This window comes from Sinohyriopsis cumingii, chromosome 7 (genome assembly GCF_028554795.1).
Source record: "Sinohyriopsis cumingii isolate HCF-2022 chromosome 7, ASM2855479v2, whole genome shotgun sequence".
NCBI classification, from domain to species: domain Eukaryota; kingdom Metazoa; phylum Mollusca; class Bivalvia; order Unionida; family Unionidae; genus Sinohyriopsis; species Sinohyriopsis cumingii.
In genome coordinates this window covers 71,257,024-71,278,612 of record NC_142967.1, presented here as the reverse complement: position 1 = coordinate 71,278,612, position 21,589 = coordinate 71,257,024, and the positions used below count along the sequence as shown (strand labels likewise).

Genomic DNA, 21,589 nt, shown 5'->3' with positions numbered 1-21,589 from the left:
TACCTTGAGGCCCTCATACAAAGGAATTTATTTGTTTTAGGTGCATCTCTGAAGCCACTGGATATATTGGGTTTTGAAGAAGGAAATAGAGTGGGCATTTCTAATCTCAACTGGAATGCTAGAAATATAAAGCATTAAATTATTGCTGTTGTACAATTGGAATTTTTTTTGATTGAATAAAGTTTTATTTTGTGGGTATTATTGAGAAAGTTATCACTTGAAAAAATGTTCATTATGTTGTTATCAAATCATGAAGAGTGAAAAAAAAATTAAATTTGGATTATTTACACATTAGCCTTGCAGACTGATGAATACTTAGATAGCTATACCCATTAATGCCATTATCCCTGGATGAGAAATCATCACCACCAAAGCTACTGTTGGTATGAATGTCATATGTAGATTGTATGATTTTCCACGATTACGTTTTCCATGGTTACGGTTAAGAAAAGTTTCTTGGTGTGCAGGTTCCATTAATGTATAGCTGTAATACTGGGTACAATGATCAGGACTGTCCAAACTTAAAACTGCCTCTTTAGATGAAACTCTTATATGTACCTGACACACTATATTACTGTCATTCATGAATTATTCATGAGATTCTGCTGATGAAGACCGCTCCTGTGGCCTAAGTGACCAGTGTCCGCCTCGGATTCCTGAGGTCGCGGGTTCTAACCCTGGCCGAGTCATACCAAATACCTTTTTTGAAAAAAGGGTACTAGCAGCAGCCACGCTTGGCGCCCAGTATCAAGAGGTTAGTGTTAGGACTGGTCGGCCTGATTTCAGGATAATGTGACTGGGTAGGACATGATGCTACCAGTCTACTGCGTGATGCCCCAGTGCTAGACATCACTAAAAAGTGCCACACTGCATACATTGTAGCAATATGACTGAAAATTTGTTTAAAGAAAGCTACGTTAAAAATCCCAAGCACGCACACACACACACACACACACACACACACACACACACTGCTGCTGAAATCTCAGAAACACTTGGTGTACATTTAGGTTTTTCAAGTTTTCATATACTGCTGGTGAGGATGTAACATGGCCCAAGAAAACTATCTCAGCCCACATATACGTATGCACGTAAGTATGTAACAAAGTATTAACCTGGCCATTGTTAGTAGGTTACGTCTGTCAAGAGAAGTAGGTCTTACAGTATTTTAGAAAAGCCTATAAGGTAAATGAATTCCAAACCGGACTATATTGAATAAGAGCCATTTTCTGCCCCCTCTCCAAATTTCTTTGCATGATGTAAATTACAGGTATAAAGTGGTTTGATTTATTGCCACAAAAAGAAATTGTCCTCGTGATGATTGCCATGGAGACTATGTGTTAAGTATACATAAAAAAGATATGCCAATTTTTCCTCTTTTCCATGCATTTTTGATTCTCTCCATCTATAAAATGTTCACTAAATGTAAAATGTCATAATTTAGTTGTTGTTTTTTTGTTGTGGTATAGAGTCGCTTAAAAATAAGGTTTTAATTATTCCAAATGACCAGAAATAAACCCAGCCCACGATGAATCAATCTAACAAGTGTGTGTGTGTGATTTAGATTTTTAACGTAGCTTTAACAATTTTCGTCATATCGCTACGATGTCTGCATTGTGGCAGCTTAAAGTGATGTCTAGCACTGGGGCATCATGCCGCAGACATGTATCATTATGTCCCACCCAGTCACATTATTCTGACACCAGGCCGACCAGTCCTGACACTAGCCTCTTAATGCTGAGCGCCAAGCGAGGCAGCTGGTGGTACCATTTTAGAAGTCTTTGGTGTGACTCGGCCGGGGTTCGAACCCACGACCTCCCGCATCCGAGGCGGACGCTTTAACCACTAGGCCACCGGAGCGGTCAATCTAACAAGTCACCATGAGATTATTTGTAAGTTTGCTTTAAAAGGAATGTTAGTTATTACATTAAAAACTGTTTTGCGTTTGAAACTTTAATATTGTTGGCTTATAGGATTGATAATGGGGCCTTTTTATTGGCTTCTAAATTGTCTTATTCACTGAAAATACAGGTGTTCATCCCCTTGTTCCTGAAAATGATGTATGTACTTTTACAATATCTTTCCTAAATGTCATGGTAACACACACAGGCACACATACACACACTAACGTAAGACCCAAGTGTTGAACAATTCAAAATTGGGTTAAGTCAATAGATTTATTTTGTCTTCTTTGTCCAAAACTTATCTATACCTGTTTAATGTTAACTAAGATATCGTGAGAATATTTACTGATCTCGCAAGTCAGGTTTCCTCGATCATGAAGCAGTTTCGTTTCGTCCTTAAAATATCTGTGCACGGCAAAGCGTTTTTAATGTGGAACATCACATAGGCTCTAAATTTAATGAATTATATAAAATGAAACAAGTACTAGTGTCCCAATATGTGTAGTTTCATCAACGCCAGGTTTACATAACTGTTATGTGACAAAGTAATGCAACACTTAAAAAATATATACATGTTTTTTTAAACTTGAGAACGGAAATATGTAATCTATACCGCTTGAGATAAATGCCGTACATTAAGGATCCATTTGTAATCTTTCCCGTTCAAGTAGTGTCGGTTTCCAGGAAGTAGGTGCACTTGGGGTCCAATCATACCTAAATAGGTCTAAACAGCCATTCTAATGAGCAGGGTGCAAAACATACTGATATCAAACCCCACGTCCATTTCATGATGTCGACGCAACTAACAAATTTCACACTGTATGGAACAAACTTGACCTGGAAAAAATGTCTTCAGTTTAGACAGCAGTGATAACACTTTTAAACTTAAAACCCGTACAAGAGGTATTAAATAGCATATATCACCTTTATTTTTATTTTTTTTTTTGGGGGGGGGTATTCAGTTTACACGAATAACTGTGTTAATGTTATTATATGGGTATTTCCATTCACTTATGACTATGTACGGTAAAAAATATCGTAGCTATTGTAAAGCTTTAATACCAATATTGTTTTACATACTTTATCCAAACACAGTTACGTGTATTTCATGCACCTATACGTACTTATTATGGCACATGAAGCAGATTCAACTGGGCGTTAGCGGAAGGTATTTATTTTCTATTAGATACAGAAGCCAGGTAAAGGATTAGCATTGTAATAAAGGTCGAGTTGTTTTTGCTGTTGCCGCTTGTAACGGCACTTTTCATTGGCTACGTTATGCCGGCGAAATGGGAGATAACTCCAGGAGACACCGCTTATGGTCTGGGAGGTATCGCGGGTTCGATACAGCCAATAATGTGCCAAAAGTGCCGTTTAAAAATATTTATTAATAATATCTAGTATTTGTAATATTCTAAAGATTAGCAAAATAACAAGAAATAAACACCCTTCGGAGATTTGAACCTGGCTCAACCGTGTGGCTGTCGAATGCATTACCAAAGTTTAGGCTCAACGGATATGTTGGCATACACTCTCTAGCTTGAATTTGACATGTACTACTGATATTTGGAAAACGATTTTTCTCATTACATATACACGCTCTGCTGATATTTCTTCGTGGAGCGAGGCTGAACACTTATCTCATTTGAATTATGACGTTACCATATGCAGTATTTATTTCAAAATTACCGACATCACACAATGTTCAAAGATCTTTTTTCCAGCTTGAAATAAAATCTATAAACAAAATGAATGTAGGAGAGTTTTATTTGACCAACACAATTAGGCAAAGAATCATGACATTTAATATTATTTCCTTTCTCATGAAAATGGTGACAGAAACCAGTCTTTATTTAGTATAGTTCTTTAGCAGTGAAGGAATTATAGGTTACTAGGTTACTGCATTTGTATGGGAAAAATCGGAACATTGTATCAAAACTGTTAACGCGGAATGTAGCAAAGGAGCTGGTATGCGGCAGTCCACGAAACATCTGCTTTAGTTCATTCAGAAACAAATTTAATCAACCAAAACGTTAAGAGTCTGCTACACGAGAGTACATATTTGTTTACAAAGTAGTTTTTAACACACTGTTGGACACGTGTCCTGCGCGTGAGTGAAATATGAAGGTGTGCAATATCGTAATATACTGAACGATTCTGACAATGTACAAAGTTAATAAATAAAATAATAAATAAAAATGGGCATATAATAATATATCCTTTAGTGTTGGGGCAAATTAAAATAGTTGTATGTTTGTTTATAAACCTAAAGCTAAAAAGGTTCTTACCTCTCCACTCTTTCCCTTTGCCAGATAGAGGGTTTATCTATATTAAGAACATCTGAAATTTTATTCCATTTCTTCAGCACAATGTGTCGATCCTGTTTCATGATAGGAATACACATACAAACGACCGTTCTGAATATGCTATGAATTCACCATTACCCTGTCAATACCTTTACCCACAAAAGTACATGGGGGAAACATATAGAATCAAGGGCAAAATATCGATTAGTCGATTGTTCCTGTTTTGTTGTTGTTGTTTTCTTAAACCTTTCAAAGTAATTCAAAACAAATTCGCTGCCAGTAATAACAAAATATATCAAGAAAGGCGTTCAAAATATTGAATCAAGAGGTCTATGACAAGTGAGTAAATATATACATGAGCCTACCTGTCCAGCAGCAACGTGATTATTTCAGTGCCGGTTGAGAGTCCTAACCAATCCGTCAATGCCCTCCAGCGATAAGTTCCGTTCGGTGTTCTGGCAGCCGATAGACGTTTCTTTTCGCAAATCAACAATTAACGTGGGCTGGCTGCACGTTTTCTTTTTTACTTTTGCGGTTTGTCACCCATTTATATTTTGATCGATTTTAAAATTGCTACCACTAGATTGCTAGCAAGCCAGCTATATGGAGATGAAGCAGAAATTTATGAGGTTATCTCAGATTTCTTTACCAGTTAGTGACCTCTGGGTCCCTGTTTACAAACTATTGTTTCTCGTTTATTTAGCAGGGTTTTTTTATTGATTCTGGATAAACCCATAATTTCTGTACATTATTGTGGGTTATAAGTTACTATATTAGATTAATTTAATGGCCTTTTAAAAACAGTGCACAAAATTACAGACATTGCTGCTTTAAGTTGCTGATATTGATGTGATCATCCTATCAATAGGGCTAAAAAGTCCGGAGAATGGGGTGGGGATTCTAGTTGGGGGTGGTGGAGAGCGAGTTTCATTTTCTAAGTTTCGTTTCAGGAGTACGTTTGGTATATAATAAAAAGAAATGTTATTATCTTGCGTTGATACTGGATATCCACTCGTTAAACCCTGACGTCTTTTCTACCATACGATTAATTATATCGGGTATTAATGTAGGAAAAGAAAATATCCTCCATCGTCTCTTAATGTATTAAGATCGTTCTTCATCAGGTACATTGTTCAGAATTAAGAAAGAAAATGTTAAGACTTGTTGATTATTTACATGATTTTACGATTTGATTATTGTTTAATTTCATTGTTTCTGTGCAACACGTCTGTTATTAGTGTAGTGCGGCACTTGGAGTACGATGGAAATTAATCACCATTTTAAAATTGTGGCACTATGGGAACAGTGAGAATTCCATGTTAAAATGTCCATACGTTTAAAATTATTGTGATTCACAGGGTACACAGCGATGTTACAGTTAGTCTTGTGAACATCAGATTCTCCAATTTCCCCTGAAAATAGTTTTTGGTTTTGCGTACAAAACAGGTCCTCTGGATAGAAGGTAAAATGTAATGTTGATACATTAAATGTTTCTTTTTTTGTTGTACGAAAGATTAAGGCAATACAAAGGCATCGGTAAAGATTGTACGAAAGATTAAGGCAATACAAAGGCATGGGTAAAGAATGAGGTTATGTGATCTGTTTCAGCTCAGTGAAGTAATCTGGGAGATAGCATGCTCATATGTTTAACCGTGCAGTTGATTTGTCCAAAGGCCCTTGCAGTTAAGCGGGATCAAGCCAGGTCGGAGGAAATTATGGAAACTAAACTGTAATGCCACAAGCCACAAGCTCTTTAAGTCTTATTAGCAATATCAGCTACCAAAAGAGAAAACAATACGAGTGATTGAGTCACCTTGAAATGAAAATATAATGAAACGCTCTGATCCCTTTAAACTAAGTCGCTAAATATAGATAAATGCAGAATTTAAAAAAGGACGCGTTAATGTTTAGTACAACTAATAAAAACTTTAACATAAAATTGAATTGTATTCAACTTTTATTTAATATTACTCATTTTTAACAATACAAAACATCAGAAAAGTTATAGCTGCGAAAATAACCCAACATGGTGTACCTGTCATGTATACCATCTACATAACAAATATTGCTTGCCACAGAACATTTATGATTCATGATGGAAAGAACGAAATGGATGATCTCAAATACTGTGGCACCATTCATTATGTCTAATCTCTTTCGTAAATCAGGGACTATTAAAGCATACTCATTTGCTGCCCAAAAATAAATAGAGCAAAAACAGAGAGAAACCTGCACTATTTGTGCATGATTGCTCTTCCAGTTGCATTCCGGAAGTTAAGTAATGCCACTGACGACCTTTAAAAACACACATACTTATAGGTCTGGAGCCATGTCTGCATCAGCCTAAGACTGTGGTTAAGGTGGGTAATGCCAGCGTAAGGTCAATAAAAAGCATTGTAACGTTTGTTTATGTTCCTGTCGATAATTTTAATGCACAACGGATTGTCATATTCTGACATATAAGCACACAAGGAATATCCTTCGTAAATATTATATGCAAACGGTACAAACAGAATTTCATTTGAGGAATGACTCAAAAGGAATTTTTCTAACGTAATTTCCACATTCTATCAGTTAAATACACAATGTTACTTTATGTCAGATGTAGAAAACATTTTTGCGAAAATGAAATTCATTATCCTTAAATCAAAATAATATTCATTTTTTCTTTTAAAAAAAACAGTTTTCGCTCAAAGAAACTGCAAAAGGTTTTGCCACATTTATAAGGGTATTAACATATTTGATCAGGTATCCAGTAGGCATTCCCGTTTAAAATCAAACGTATTGGTGAATCACATAAATGCGAGAAGCATCAGGTTAATTTTGCTTAAAAACATACTTCTTATCGTCTTAATATACAATTTATGGAGACACGAGTGTATTGTATCAAATTGTCACACGTGAAGAACATAATAAACATGTAGAATGGAGCATAAAATGTATCATCTTTTAAATGCCGAATATAGAAGTTCTCACCAAAAGTACTTGACTCGCTTTTTGGTAACCCTACTAAAAAGGAGAACAAAATCTGAACGAAACCATGCACATCTAGTACATGAGTAACCATTCTAGATAGAAATCGTTAAATATTTGAAAATGAATAGTCTAAGAATAAAAGAACAAGAAAAAGAACATCTTTACGCAAACAACAGTGAACATTTCATCTCAATCCCTTAAGAATATTTTGAGATTACTTTTAAGTTTGGAAACAATCAGGGTAGACACCATCTGTCTAAGCAACTCTTTAATATTCCTGAATTGTGATTCCATCATAAAAGATATTCAACTGTGTTTTTATCTTTCTCATCAAGATAATTGTGTTGTAATTTTGATGTAAAATCAGTGAAATATTCTGCAGCACAGTTGAGTAATTTTGTTAGCAAAGCTTTAATTAAACTCTAGCTCTGTTCATTGCCTAAACATTAAGGTAATGACGCTATTGAATATGCTTTTAATTGTAAAAGTGGAAAATAGTTTATTAGCATGGTGCCAGGTTGTATACTTTGCCATTGGTACCTTCTTCTAAAAAAGGGGTGCAGAACCCCAGGCCCTATGCCAGGATCCGGCCCGCGAACGTGTTCTGTCCGAACCTCGGGGCAAATTAAAGCAACGCAGAAATCTGGCCTGTAAACAGTAATTATATTAAAGAAATTAGTGTTTGCGGTCCTCTAGTATTCTTAAAAAATGCAATATGGCCCTTGCCCGAAAAAGGTTGTACACCCCTGTTCTAAATTAATCTGACCTAAATAGTTACTGCCATTAAAAATGAATAGCAGCTACGGAGATGCCTGGAGTTGAAAAGATACGATTCGTATTACTCTTCTAACCTTGCCGTCAAATGCAAATGTCTAGCCAAAGTTAGACGCCTTCTGACTAACATAAGGATATGAATAGTAATTGAGAACCCAACGCGCATAGCGCAAGTATTTTAATGAAGCACTTAAATATGATGCCGGCATGGGATTTGAAATGCCAAAAAGGATGCATTATCTTAAATACTTCAATATCAGGTTAAATTGAATTCATATACTTAAACTTATGAAACAAACATTTGCATTAAGTACTTGGGATGATGTCTATCACATTGGAGGCGGATCTGATTGATTCGAATGCCCTGCAACTTCTGCATCCCTCCTACAATTATCATTAAGTGTAATATATAGATTTTAAAATCATATTCACGATAAGCTATAGTATGTCACAGTATTGCAAAGAACTGCTAGAACCAAGGGTTCGCCATGATAATGACGCTACTGAGTCCTATAAAGCGACGTTTCACTGCTGATAAGATTTCAAAGGTTTGTAACTCACACTTACCATTACCCAACACTACTTGACGATTGTTTGTTTCTGTAATCTCTCCCACAAACATAAGAAACTTTAATGTTTTACATAACGTTGCATTTTGCCTCCTATCCAGTCGTCCTTATTATACTCGAGACCAAAAACAATATCTAGTGGCAATGTAAAGTGTCAGGCTGATAAGACTAACATTAAATTTCCCTTGTCCCTGGAGCTACATCAGTGTGAAACTTGCTGACATATAACCATGGAATTCCAATTGTCCCCCAAGGGTCACGTGTTCAAAATGGCGACTATAATTTTCATTCCCATTGTTCCCCAATTGCCATTTTTGTTTCTCAAGTGCCACACTATGCTACTTCTGTTATCTACACAGCTTCCTAAAATTCTCTCCGTATTAATTTAATAGTTTTGTAGTTAGTTTGTTAGTTGGTAAGTTACGTAGTGATTTATTATTCTATTTCTCCTCTGTGCGAGTCATTGTGATAATACGTTTTGAACTTAATTTACAGTCTTGGAATCCTTGTAGGAGTTCATATTAGCAACTGTGAGAAAGATTTAATGTAATAAAAGAACGATCTCCTAATTACATATTATGATCTCTTAAGAATCCAATATTTTCTACATAAGAGGAAAGAATATTTGTAATGGCTCTAAGAAGGTTCCTGATGTTATCCTCTCACCAAACTATAACATAACTTGAAATTACTAAATCAAACGGAACTATTTAATTATTGGCTTCATTGAATAGGCATCATATTTGTGAGAGTACAAAACGTACCATTGGAAAGTATATCATGGGCTAAAATAATTTAAAATTATATATGTAACCTTCTTTTCGCATTACCGATATGATAATCATGATGGTGATGAAGATAAAGATGATGATGGTGATGGAGGCGATAGCAATGTTACTTATACTGCCACAACAGCAACAACAATACTACTACCGCTAGTAATACTACTACTGCTACTACTACTACTACTACTAATAATAATAATAATAATAATATTACTAATGATGATATTACAAATGATGATAATAATAAAGATAATATAATTGCGATGATAATCATACTAAGAGGCATTAATCTTACGCTTTGCGGGTGTGATCGATACACATTTTATGTTTAAATACATCTTCTGTATAATTGTTTATACACTTCCTTTGCACGTGGAAACTATATCAAATAGGAAAGAGAAGAATAAAAATCTGTTTTTGCTTATAAATAAATTGCGTGATCGTAAAATATAAATTTTCACAATATATATTAGGTCCGAATTTTAATATTTTGCGACATGATTTTTTAAAAAGATTTTCGCTGCTATTACTTGAAGATCTGTTACATTTGTAGAAAGTCTTGATTGCTATTACTTGATGATCTGTTACATTTGTAGAAAGTCTTGATTGCTATTACTTGATGATCTGTTATATTTGTAGAAAGACTTGATTGCAATAGAAGAGAAATATGTGAAATGGCGACAGGATTTGTTGAAGTAGATTCGGACTTTTTAAGCCTCGGCAGTATCTCGTCCAGTGACCTATTTGCTGATCGACCAGAAATCTTCAGAAGAAAACCAGAAATAATAAGGTTTATATTGACTAGCAAAGAGAAGAAAATGCATACTCAGATGGATTGTAAACTCGATGATCTCGGTCTTGAGCCCTACATCTGCGGTTATTTAGGAAGAGGAAGAACCATCCTTGATGATGCCAACATTATTACAGCGAATGCAACATTATCTTTCGACTTGAAAGAAAAATACAACACTAAAGCTTTCACCCTTGAAAATGGGAGAATAATCTGTATTCAAACAGTTAACTGTTTGTCCGATTCTGAGGCAGCGGAATGGCAAATGGAAGTGACAAAATTGTTCAAAGCTGCAAATACAGTGAAAACCTACAGTAAATCCTTCCCAGATAAACAAGAAAACTTTGATATTGTGAGAAAAAAACTGAGTCAACATTTGAAGGAAAACATTGTAATTGCCTATACTTGTGATGATCCAAGGAATAAAACAGAAGTAGTTTTCGCTTACGAACAAGAAAATATGTTGGACGTGCTAGTGACTCTTACCAATGATATGGATAAACAAAGCATAATAAGACGGTCGTTGATATTACAACAGGATGAAAGAGAGAGCTTGCCAAATCTAAATGCATCGATGTTTGCCTCGGTTGATATTAAAATCGATGGTGATAGTTTACATGTGGTTGGTTTTGAGGAAGATGTCATCAAGATAATGGTTACAATTCGAAGTCAATCGCCGTTTAAAAAGGAGAAAGCTGTATATTTACACGAGGAAGAACTGGCCATATTGAAAATGAATGCTGCAAATAAATTTGTTAAGAAGCAAATAGAGAAGCTTTCGGACCGACCAGACCTAGGATGGATAATAGATGGTAGCGTTGTGTGCATAGTCGGACCTGATGAAGGAACAGTTAACTCTTGCGCCGAATGTATACAAGAATGTTTCGAATCCCGGACATTTAAAGAAATTCCTGAGAACGTTCTATCTTCTGGTGCATGCAGATTACAATTAGAACGCTTGCGGAAAAGCTTTAATGAAAAATTGATTATCAAATGCGGTAATGATAAGATCAAGATAACTTCCACCAGTGACATACACGAAGAGGTCGCAAATGAAATAGAACAATTTCTGGAGCGATTTATCCCAGAGTCTGTTGTCATTAAGTCCGATAGCCACAAGCTTGATTTCTTCGAGGAAAGTTGCCGAGTTATTGTTGAGAATAATTTTCAGGAAGAACTGGTGCAAATAAGACGCGAGTCCCATAGTGAAGTTCGGATAGATGGAACGACACAAGGCATCAGTGAAGTTCGCAGGGTGATAGATAATATTTCAATAAGAGTAGCATGGGTTGCAAGACCAGATGTTATCGAATTTTTGCAAAGCGAAGAAGGAAATCGACTAATCAGTGAGGTAATGGAGAAATGTCGGTGCGTCGTACGAACATGTCATCGAGAAACAAATATTCAGATTGTTATGGGAAATATTGAAGAACAAACGGTGAGATTTTTAATCATCTAAACTATTTTCTTGCGTAGTAAGTGAAATGAAAAAACATGACTAACAGTTGTGTAATATCAAACAATCATATACAGTATTGGTATACAATATTAGTAGCTCACCAATGAATCTAAGATATAAAGCGTTCGTCATAACATATACTGTCATGTAATAATATGAATTTAAATAGTGGGATGAAGTTAGATGAATTACTATATACTTATATCAATGTGATTTCCAACATTTCATTGGTTTTATTCTGAGTTCTGAAAGAAAGAAGAACACATAAGTAAATAAATAAATAAATAAATACACAAGTAATCGTTTTGACAGGCTGAAGTTATTGTGAACAGCGCTGCTCCAGACCTGACACTGCACAAAGGTAAGGTGGCCACATGCCTGAGTAAAATAGCAGGTGCCAGGCTCCAGCAAGATATTCAAACGCAATATCCAGAGGGTGTTCAAGAGGGCAAAGTTGTAAGGAGTGAAGTAGGAAGGCTGCTTTGTAAGAAAGTCTACCATGCTGTACCTTTGATGAACGCTGCTGAAAAAAAGGCCATTGAAGTAAGACTGGTTCAACTATCTTTGCTTGTTTGCATGTCAATCTGTGCCTCATATGCCCAAAATATTTCACCACAGAATATGAAACTTTTGTACACACCATCTCATGCATATCTGCTTGATGCAAATCTATTTAAAGACAACTGTGTTTTGTTAATGTGCTTTCTGGTTGAACATATCAAAGCACGAAATGGTGTTCATTTACTTTTAAGTGTATTCATATAATCATTAACTGTGTATTATTAATCCATTTGATATTTGACAGACATGAAATGCTGATGTAGAAAGTAGATTGGCCTTTATCCTTTATACATATCTTTATTAATTCAGAACTCCTGTCAGACAGAAAATGAAAGAAGAATGTCCGTAGATGTTGTCGCCAAGGATATGTTTCGCGTCCTAATTGGTTCGGCTTTCATAGAACATCTCCAGTTTAGTGCGTATCGAAATATAATTCGTAACGCCATCAAATTGTTGTTAAAGTAAATTTATCATGAATTTCTCCTCCAAAGACCAACACGATCGTTTCACACATTTGCGCTATATTAAGTTTCAATCATATGGTAAAACTAAGGCTGCAACATTTACCAGATTTTCTAAACGTGTAGATGGTATACAATAATCGACATAATGTCGTTTCATGGAAATGAATAAAAACTTCACCTTTCTCCGAACAACGTGTTAGGCTTGCAGCTCCAGAGTAATGGCTGTTTACATGTAAACTGTTGATAACCTGCCATACCCCGCTCAAAATGTGAATGTTTCATTTGCTGTACGTTGTTTACCTTTTTATGACAAAGGTCAATTTTTATGATACCTCTTATCAATACATGTACAATATCATTAGGATTGTTGTGATATTGTTTATTACTAATACTGTCGTTTATATTACAACAGAGATACTGTCTGGGCATGCGTATTTAATGTTTTGTATGATCTAAGTGACAAACAGAGTCTACGGCGGCTTAAAAACGTAAAACTGTGCGTCTTTAAAATAAAATGTTTTCATGAAAAGTTTTGTTAACGAATATTTTTGCAAGGTAAATAGTATCGTTTTAAGAATGCTTAATGAGCAAGAATAGTATATCAGCGTGATGCATGATGAGTGATAAAACCAGTTCTCGTCAACCATGAATTTATCCCAGTGATTTCACAATCGATTTGAAAATCGTCCATACATTAAAAAGACATTTAAAGAAAAATCTTAATGAACAGTCGTCTTAAGCACAGGGTTGGGAGTATGCTTTTTTACTGGAACCGATAGTTCCTGCATCACTCACAACCAATTGTATGTTCGTTTAAAATGATTTTGAAAACGATTACAGGCAGCAAACTAAACGAAACCATTTACACGTGTAAATTTTGCAGCCAATTATACAATCTCATCTGCACGTACTATACAAAAATGAAGCGAAAAATATTGTTTCTAATAAAGTCAGCGAAACAGAGTTATCAGTCTTAAATATGTTATCCGTTTGATTGCAGACAGTAAGAACCATGATGAACGAGTGTCTTGCAATGGCCAGTAAGGACGAATACAAGTCAATAGCTTTTCCAGTTTTTGGGACGGGCACTCTTGATTATCCACCAGACAAAGTCGCACCAGCCATGTATGACGTGGTCACAAGGTTTGCCTTAAAAAGCGCGTTGAGCCGAACGACAGTAAAAGAAATATCAATCATCGTGTTTCCAGAGAATTCAAGCGTCATCAAGGTATCTTTCAAATTTTTTACCCTTAGAAACGGAATTTTTTCACCAACGGTAATGGAGAAAAAATTGGTAACAGTACGAGAGAAATGAGAGAAAGACAAACCTTGCTGCGATTATAACAGAAGATACAGAGCGTCTCAATTCAACCAAATCTCAGTATAAGGGGAGTGTGGAAAATGTCATATCTCCAGAATCGACTCCTCCTTTAGTTTTGTATACTCAATTTCTCAAATATCAGTTAACATAGGACAGCTAGAGCATTACCGTGCCAAACACTGTAACATGTTGTCTGGCTGGATTGTATTTAAGCTTACAATACAAATATCTCTCATTCTAAAGAACAAAGATTCTTAATATTGTTGTAAAACCATCTATTTCTCAGTGGATACAAGTTTTTTTAAACTGAAGGATGCAGCAGCTAACTGGAAACCTCAAATTCTGAAGTGAACCCCTCAAAATAACTACCTTACCGTTCTACTGAAGTTATGAGGGGTGATCGGCTTTAAAATTTAGAAGTCACTAACAAAATTTTCATCTCTACATTGGCTGTCTGAGGTAGAAAAATGATGTTTCCCAAATTGTTTTGATCAACACATTTACACGTATGGCTGTTGTTTTTCTATTGAGCGAAACAAATACAGAATTGTTATATATAACTACAGAGTACTACCTGTACGCTTCCCATTACGCTGTTATGCTTGTTACGATACAGATTACAATAAACGTACATGTTCTACATCATAAAATGCATCAATACAATATTTATTTTCGTCCTTCAACTGTATGCAAACGAAGTGTATGGCTGTGTTTATTATTGGTACAGCTATGTGTAGGAACGTTAACATTGTAACATGAGGACATATGTCCTCCTATGTTAAAAGCATGCACATTCTTGCTTGATAAGATGTGGTATATATGTGTTATCTCTCACAGAGTCCATTGCTCGTCTCTCCATATACCTCTGTTAATGCCTTGATGTTTCACGACAATCATTATAAATGAAATTAAATGACATCTGTTTTAACCGTTAAAGTTGATTTATATTTTGCTTTTCAAATGATGTTTGCAATTTAATTTTAGACAGTTCAGATATATATCCAGGTCTATTTTGTAGCTTTTTTTAACATCGTTTATTTAGACTTCCTCTGCATTATGTGATGAGACTGGATACTGGTGGCGAGATATTTAAACCGGTACCTAGGGCGAAATTTTATGAACGTTGACAAAGATTTTCCCTTTGTACTAATGTCAGAGAATGCAAGCTATTCTTGATCAGGTGTTTTGTTAAAAAATTATATATTGGCGGGGGTGGGGTGGGGTGAATGACAAAACTACCAAAACAAAATAAGTAAAGCAAATCCATATTATCCTCTTATGTTTAAGGGAAACCATAAAGTTAAATTTTCGAATTTCAAAGCTTCTCTTTTGCCTTCCGATAATGCTATTCTTCTCTCAAATTCTCCTGGGGGATATTTGCAAACTACGTTAGGTTGTTGTTGTCATTTTGAAGATATGCATTCTGAATTCTTTAGCTAGAAGACCAGACAAGGAAAATAATTAAAGTTGTCAACTTCTTAGCCGGAGTGCACTTCCCATTATACATTTGAAAGAATTTGTTTTTTGACTGTAAATGGACTGCAGACACCAGTCGAACAGTGCAGTCGTGCAGAATCATTTTAATACCACTTAAGAACTCAGAAAAAAGTAAGTGACTGTGTAGCTTTAGATGAATTAAAACCAATTTTAAACAGAACCGGCGTGAAGTTACATCAATTACAAAAGTGCAAGGTATGTTTTGACAAGTTATTTTAAAATATTACATTGTTTCCTTTCCTTTGACATTAATGCTTTGTTTTTAATATATATACAAACTTTTAATCTATTATGCTTCTTCTGTATGTGATATTCAGTCAGATAAGACTCGTTTTAAACTCAGTCTCATTTATCTGTCAGGCATTTGAAGCTGTTACAAAGGAGAGATCGAGGCGAACCGAAGACTGCAAAAAGGACCGTAAAAAGCTTTATATGGAACCAGAATGTCTCCTGAGATTTTATGTGCGATTTGCATCAGATTCCAAGGAAAATGTTGAAAACGCCATAAGATACTTGGAAGAACGCCTGCCTTGAAAACATTTCAAATCCAGCGTCACCAGTGGCAGTAAACATTCTGCCATTTTCACGCCTTTACCATGATGGCTCCGGAAAGCTTAGTAGAACTTTTCGTAATCCCTTTATTGATATATGAACCTTTATGAGTGTACTATTCAGAGGACGAGTCAAATATGTGCAAGTTCGTAAAACGGGAAGATACACTGATACAATTTATGTACACATGTGATCAAACTTAACAGATAATCTTAGTGGGTGGCTTCCGTACATAAGAGCAGTTTATATTCGAAAGGACCTTTCTTCTATTATTATTTAAAGTTGGTTACCTCATACTCCACTTACAGTTCAGCTAAACAAAGACCCCAAAAACTCATATTGTGTCCCTTGTCCACCAGATGTCTAGTATAAGTCAATCAGTGCTTGTTGTGATTATTGAATCTTAGTTCTTGAACAGTTTCCTATCTACGTTGGATATATACGTGTTTCGTCACGATCATAGATGAATTAAATGATATGTAACATATGTTCGTATAAATTAAGTGATCTGGCATTTGGTTTGCTAGTCCTTTACCGATTCAGACTGTATTTCCGAACCGACTTTCATCAAGTATGAATGTCAGCTGAATTTATTAAGACTTATGACCTGCCGCCAGTCCTTTCGTTAGTTGCCCATATTTTGATTTGAACCACAGCAAATAAAATGTTGTAGCTTTTCGATCGGATTCAAGTAATACCTGAACTGTCCCAAGTACACCACTTCCAATTGATGCAGTACCCAGGAATTTGCTCTATATGTGCAAAGGGTTGATATTTAGGAGGCAAGCTCAACATGAATCTTGGGAAATGACGATGTTGCTCACCTTTCTGAGAAAAAAATAATATAAATCAACTAATATTTTCCATACGATACTGAATTCGCCGGATAGTACATTTCCATTTTTACCAGCATTAAAATGATTCATGGTCTTTGCAGCCTAAGTAAATATCAAGTTAATTACGGCAAAATTTCGACCGCTGCGGTGGCCTAGTGGTTAGAGCGTCCGCCTCGGATGCGGAAGGTCGTGGGTTCGATCCCCGGCCGAGTCATACCAAAGACTTACACAAATGGTACTGACAGCTGTCTCGCTTAGCGCTCATCATTACGATGTTAGTGTTAGGACTGGTCGGCCTGGTGTCAGGATAATGTGACTGAGGGGATCATGCTACGTGTCTGCGACATGATGCCCAAGTACTAGCCATCACTTTAAACGGCCACACCGCAGACATTGTAGCAATATGACTGAAAAATTGTTAAAGCTACGTTAAAAAAGATTCGAAATCACACGGCAAAATTTCGGCGTACGTACTGAATAGTACAAGAATTAGAATCAGATGACAATTGTTATAAACTGAAGTAAAAATTGACGTATATGGACCTTGACTAGAAAGTAGCAAAACTATTGAGTATTTGTCTTAAAAGTATTGCTTTCTTCCCTGATGGGAATCAGGTTTTATGTCATCGTACGTGGCATAATCTAAGTAAACAGATCCGACGAGTCCCTCGTTCACTTTATGAGATGCACTGTGCGCCCTCGGGTTTGTAAGGTAACTACTCATTTAAACGACACATTCACGAAGTATCTATGACATTTAAAATGCAGGTAGTATCTATTTACAATGCTTTTAAGAACCACATGATATCTTTATAGAAATATGATACCTGTTTGATTGGCAGGGTGGTAAAACCGTTGTGATTCTAATATTAGTAGTGAACAATGTTCACTTTTGTATCCAGGAACAAGAGATTTTTGTCGTCATTTTTAAAAATATATTTGTCTCGTGTGATTGTACAGAATACACTTACAGGCACTGTTACTTTATCTGACTCCCGGCTTTCGCTATTCTTATCTATTGTATTAGCTCAAATATTTTAACCTCTGTTTCATCACATTAACGTTAACAAAGAAAATGTACCACATATACGCGACTTTCAAGATACCTCATAGTTATTCCCCTTAGCATGAGTGCTTCGTACAGTGTAAATCAGTCAGATGGACCAGTGCTACTGATATTCGACATGCATGTCTGCATGTGTAGGGTTTAACGGCACGTCAGCACAATCTTGCACTTAGTGTCGATGAAAGGTTACGCATCGAGAAAAGACGTAATGGATTGTTATTTCTCATTTATTATAATTTTACTCAATCAAAATTGTATAATGGTTGAATACGCCGACGACATGTGTGATTTTAACGATTTCCCAATTTTTTCATACAGTAGATCCACATGGTCGATGTTTATATTGATCTGTATAATGGAAAGAAATACGCTTTATCTTTCACGCTGAAAACAGTGCCTAGGCGACCAACTCTAGCAACTAGGTTGCTCTTCCTCATTAACGATGGATGTTAACTGACAGTTGGTTTTTCATGCATAACAACGAACTTAATCCTACCTTTGGTTCATAGAGATTACTTATATTATTGTCCAATTTAGGGAGTAGCCTTCTGTTAATTATGCGCGCAAACCATTTGAAGATTTTATCGTGTGAATTTGTAGGGTTAAGTACGTAAAGGTCGTTCAGTGATTAACACAAACCATATTGTCTAAAGTGTAAATGTGAATTACTTATGCTTCATTTAGTAGAAGTTGCGATGAAAATCATACAGAGTTCTGAAATATGATCTCTTCAGATCATATAGGTGTTCTTTTACAGTCAAAGAATCAGTCTACTGGTGGAGGACTACACACAAGAGTAAAAATAGTTTGAGATGCACCCATTGGACAGTATATGGATTTAAATTTCTTCCGTTCTAAATTTCATAAACTTTAATCTATATACTGTGGTTGACAACAAAATATTTACTGTTATTTTGATATCCTAAATTTAATTTCCTACTATAATTTAGCATATAGACTCTTTGGGTGTGATATTATGTGCAGACCCTATTTAGAAGAAGAAGGCTTAAATTTATGCTACGAAACAGCTGCCTTTTCAAAGCTGAAAACAATTTTCTTTAACACAACCGAATGGAAGTATGAATGGTTTGTATGCCAGTCTAATACAGAATTATTTTTATATTTTATATATATTGACATTAATTTTGATGGGAAAAGAATTAGGGGTCCGATCCCTATAAAGGTAGAGATATTCTGTGTATCCATGCCGATCCCTATAGAGGTTGAGATAGTGTGTGTATCCATGACAGCTATGTGCATCTCGCATTCATTGTTGTGTCATTAGTTGAGGAATTACAATACAAATAGACCATTATTGGAGTTACTTGGAGCAGATGCAAGTAAAATGCAAAAAATTATGGAATATAAGCCCCATGAAACTTTGTAGCTTTCCAGTAGCTACTACCATCTAGATCAATTGTCACATGGTTTTCATCCCTGTCAGATTGATATTCAAGTTCTAATAGACTGTCTAAAGACCATGATTTTTCATCATCATTCATTTGAATAGTTTTATTTACTGTACAGGTGCAGTTACAATCTTCTTGGTATGAAATTTACCATAGAGGCAGAGTTTGGTTTTGGTCGCCACATTAATCGCCTTGTTATTTTGTGATATTTTCTACCTGGGTGTAACAGCGCAAAGTTGGGTGGTGGAATGGTGTTTTGCCAACTCCTAAATTCACTGCATTATTGTATATACAATCGCCTTGGATGTATGCGCTCTTCTCACTGGACGAACATGAAAATAATGAATGCACTACTTTTTCGTCACCCATAATCTTACATTTATCATATGTTATGTTGTACGGGGCTTTGTCTGAACTTGAACACTAAAATGTATTATGTATATCTATATTTTGTGTAACTCCTGGATCATGATTTTTATCAAATTTCTATGATTTTTGTTCATGGCTGTAAATTGTACAGATTATCTTTAGTTAGATTTTGCCTACCTGACTGGTCATGTTAAGAGCGTGAAATTAAATAGGATATATAAATATAGGCTTACGTATGTGCTGATAATTACCAATAATAATTTTAATAATAAGCCTTATTGAAGAATTTGGGTCAATTTATCATTGGCTGATGGTGTTCGGGGTGCTCTAGAAGAATTCAGTAACTTCCCATGGGTTGGACTGGGTCATATGAATAGGTGAGTTCGAGATAAACAGAGTAGTACGATGTGAAGTATGCTGGGAAATATTCGCAGGAGAAAGTATATATAAGGAAAGCAGTGAGCAATCAAATTCATTCTTATTTTGGGGTCAGCCTCATTTCTTGTGTTCCTGTTGTAAGTCTCCAGACGGGTTTTATGTTGTTTGAATTGTTCAATGGAAAGTGCTCATTATTTGGACTGTAATAGTATTCTGGAACTATTGTGGATTATTCAGAGGAGTTTTGGCCAACACCATCTTGACAACGTCACGATTCTTGGTGGACTAGTACGTTTCAGGGTTTTGAAATTGATACGGAACTTTTCATTCATTTGGACATTCATGGAACTTTATCAGCATTTTTTGGGATTCACTTCATAATACTGTAAGTTTCTCAAACATTATCATTTGTTACTTTGATAAATAAATTGGTTATTAAGTTTTATAAAACTTGTTGGTTTTGTTTCTTATTCTTATTGTTACTTAATATATGACCGCGGAGCCGTAAAAATGATAAATGTATTTTGCATTCTTTAAAATTACTTTTAGGAACTGTGTGAAGAGTCCCGTCTCTCAGAGTAGATTCTCTTTTGTGACAGTTATATTTTTGGATGTAATTTGTCTTATTAGTCATATATTTTAAATTACTTTGTGCAAAAGTATCTTGCTTGATGAATCAGTACATGCAAAATACACACATATTGTGTGGTAATGCAGAGACAAATAGAGAATTAAGAAAAACATGAGACAAAGTATTAAAATCACTGCATTTATTGAGTTATTCACATTAATAATGCATGAGCACGGTAAACATTTCTCGAGATGCAGCAATCATTCTTATCATCTGTCGGCATTACTTTTTGTGTGGTTAGAGTACCGCCCAAATTAGTGTCGTACATATTTTCTGTTTTAAGTTGTCATCCAAGAATGTAAAAGAGTAATGGTCAGTATACGTATTGGGCGTCTAATTACTATCCAGCAAGAAAGACAGTATACAGGTGGGGAGATACAAATTACATTATAAAATAGTTTGGCATGCACCGATTGACTAGTAAATGGATTTAATTTTCCTCCATTATATATTTCATAAACTTCAATCTCTGCACTATAGTTGACAACAGAATACTTACTTTTTATATCCTGTATTTAATTTGCTAGGGACAAATCAACACAAAGATTCTTGGTGTGAGGCTATGTTAGTAGGTGCAGAACAGGGAGACAGCTGTTTAGCAGCACGAGGCTCAAAAAGTGCAGCAAATCAGTTGTTTATCAAAGCTGAAAAATTATCCAACTCCAGTGAATGGAAACTTGTATGGTTTTTATACCAATCTAATGTAGAATGTTTTAACAATTATGTCAACATTAATTCCATCGGAAATGAATTAGTCTTTCGTTCCTATAATGCTTTTTTATTGCACATACTTAAGTTCTGGTTTTCTGTGTTTGCCGTGAAATTTATTGTATTGGCATTCTCTTATATAATTAAGTGTCAGTTATACTTTTTAAATGTTCCTTGATATAAAAATGTAATAAAAAATATTTTCATCAAGATTATAGATCCATGACCACGAAG

The 21,589-nt window shown here is 35.4% G+C and overlaps 1 protein-coding gene across 3 annotated transcripts in view; it reads left to right on the top strand.

The window, feature by feature from the left end:
• LOC149795493 (uncharacterized) overlaps positions 1-20,466 on the top strand; it is a 38,056-nt gene extending 17,590 nt beyond the window's left edge. For 2 of the 3 annotated variants that reach the window (XM_089965299.1, XM_089965298.1), the window contains 4 exons: positions 9,954-11,542; positions 11,876-12,106; positions 13,589-13,816; positions 15,767-20,466. In XM_089965299.1, the coding sequence (XP_089821425.1) occupies positions 9,989-11,542; positions 11,876-12,106; positions 13,589-13,816; positions 15,767-15,940 (2,187 nt within the window). In that variant the 5' untranslated portion in view covers positions 9,954-9,988 and the 3' untranslated portion in view covers positions 15,941-20,466. Of the gene's footprint in view, positions 1-9,953; positions 11,543-11,875; positions 12,107-12,433; positions 13,817-15,766 lie in introns of those variants that run through there. The other variant, XM_089965301.1, reaches the window with a different exon arrangement.
• Positions 20,467-21,589: the final 1,123 nt, after the last annotated feature.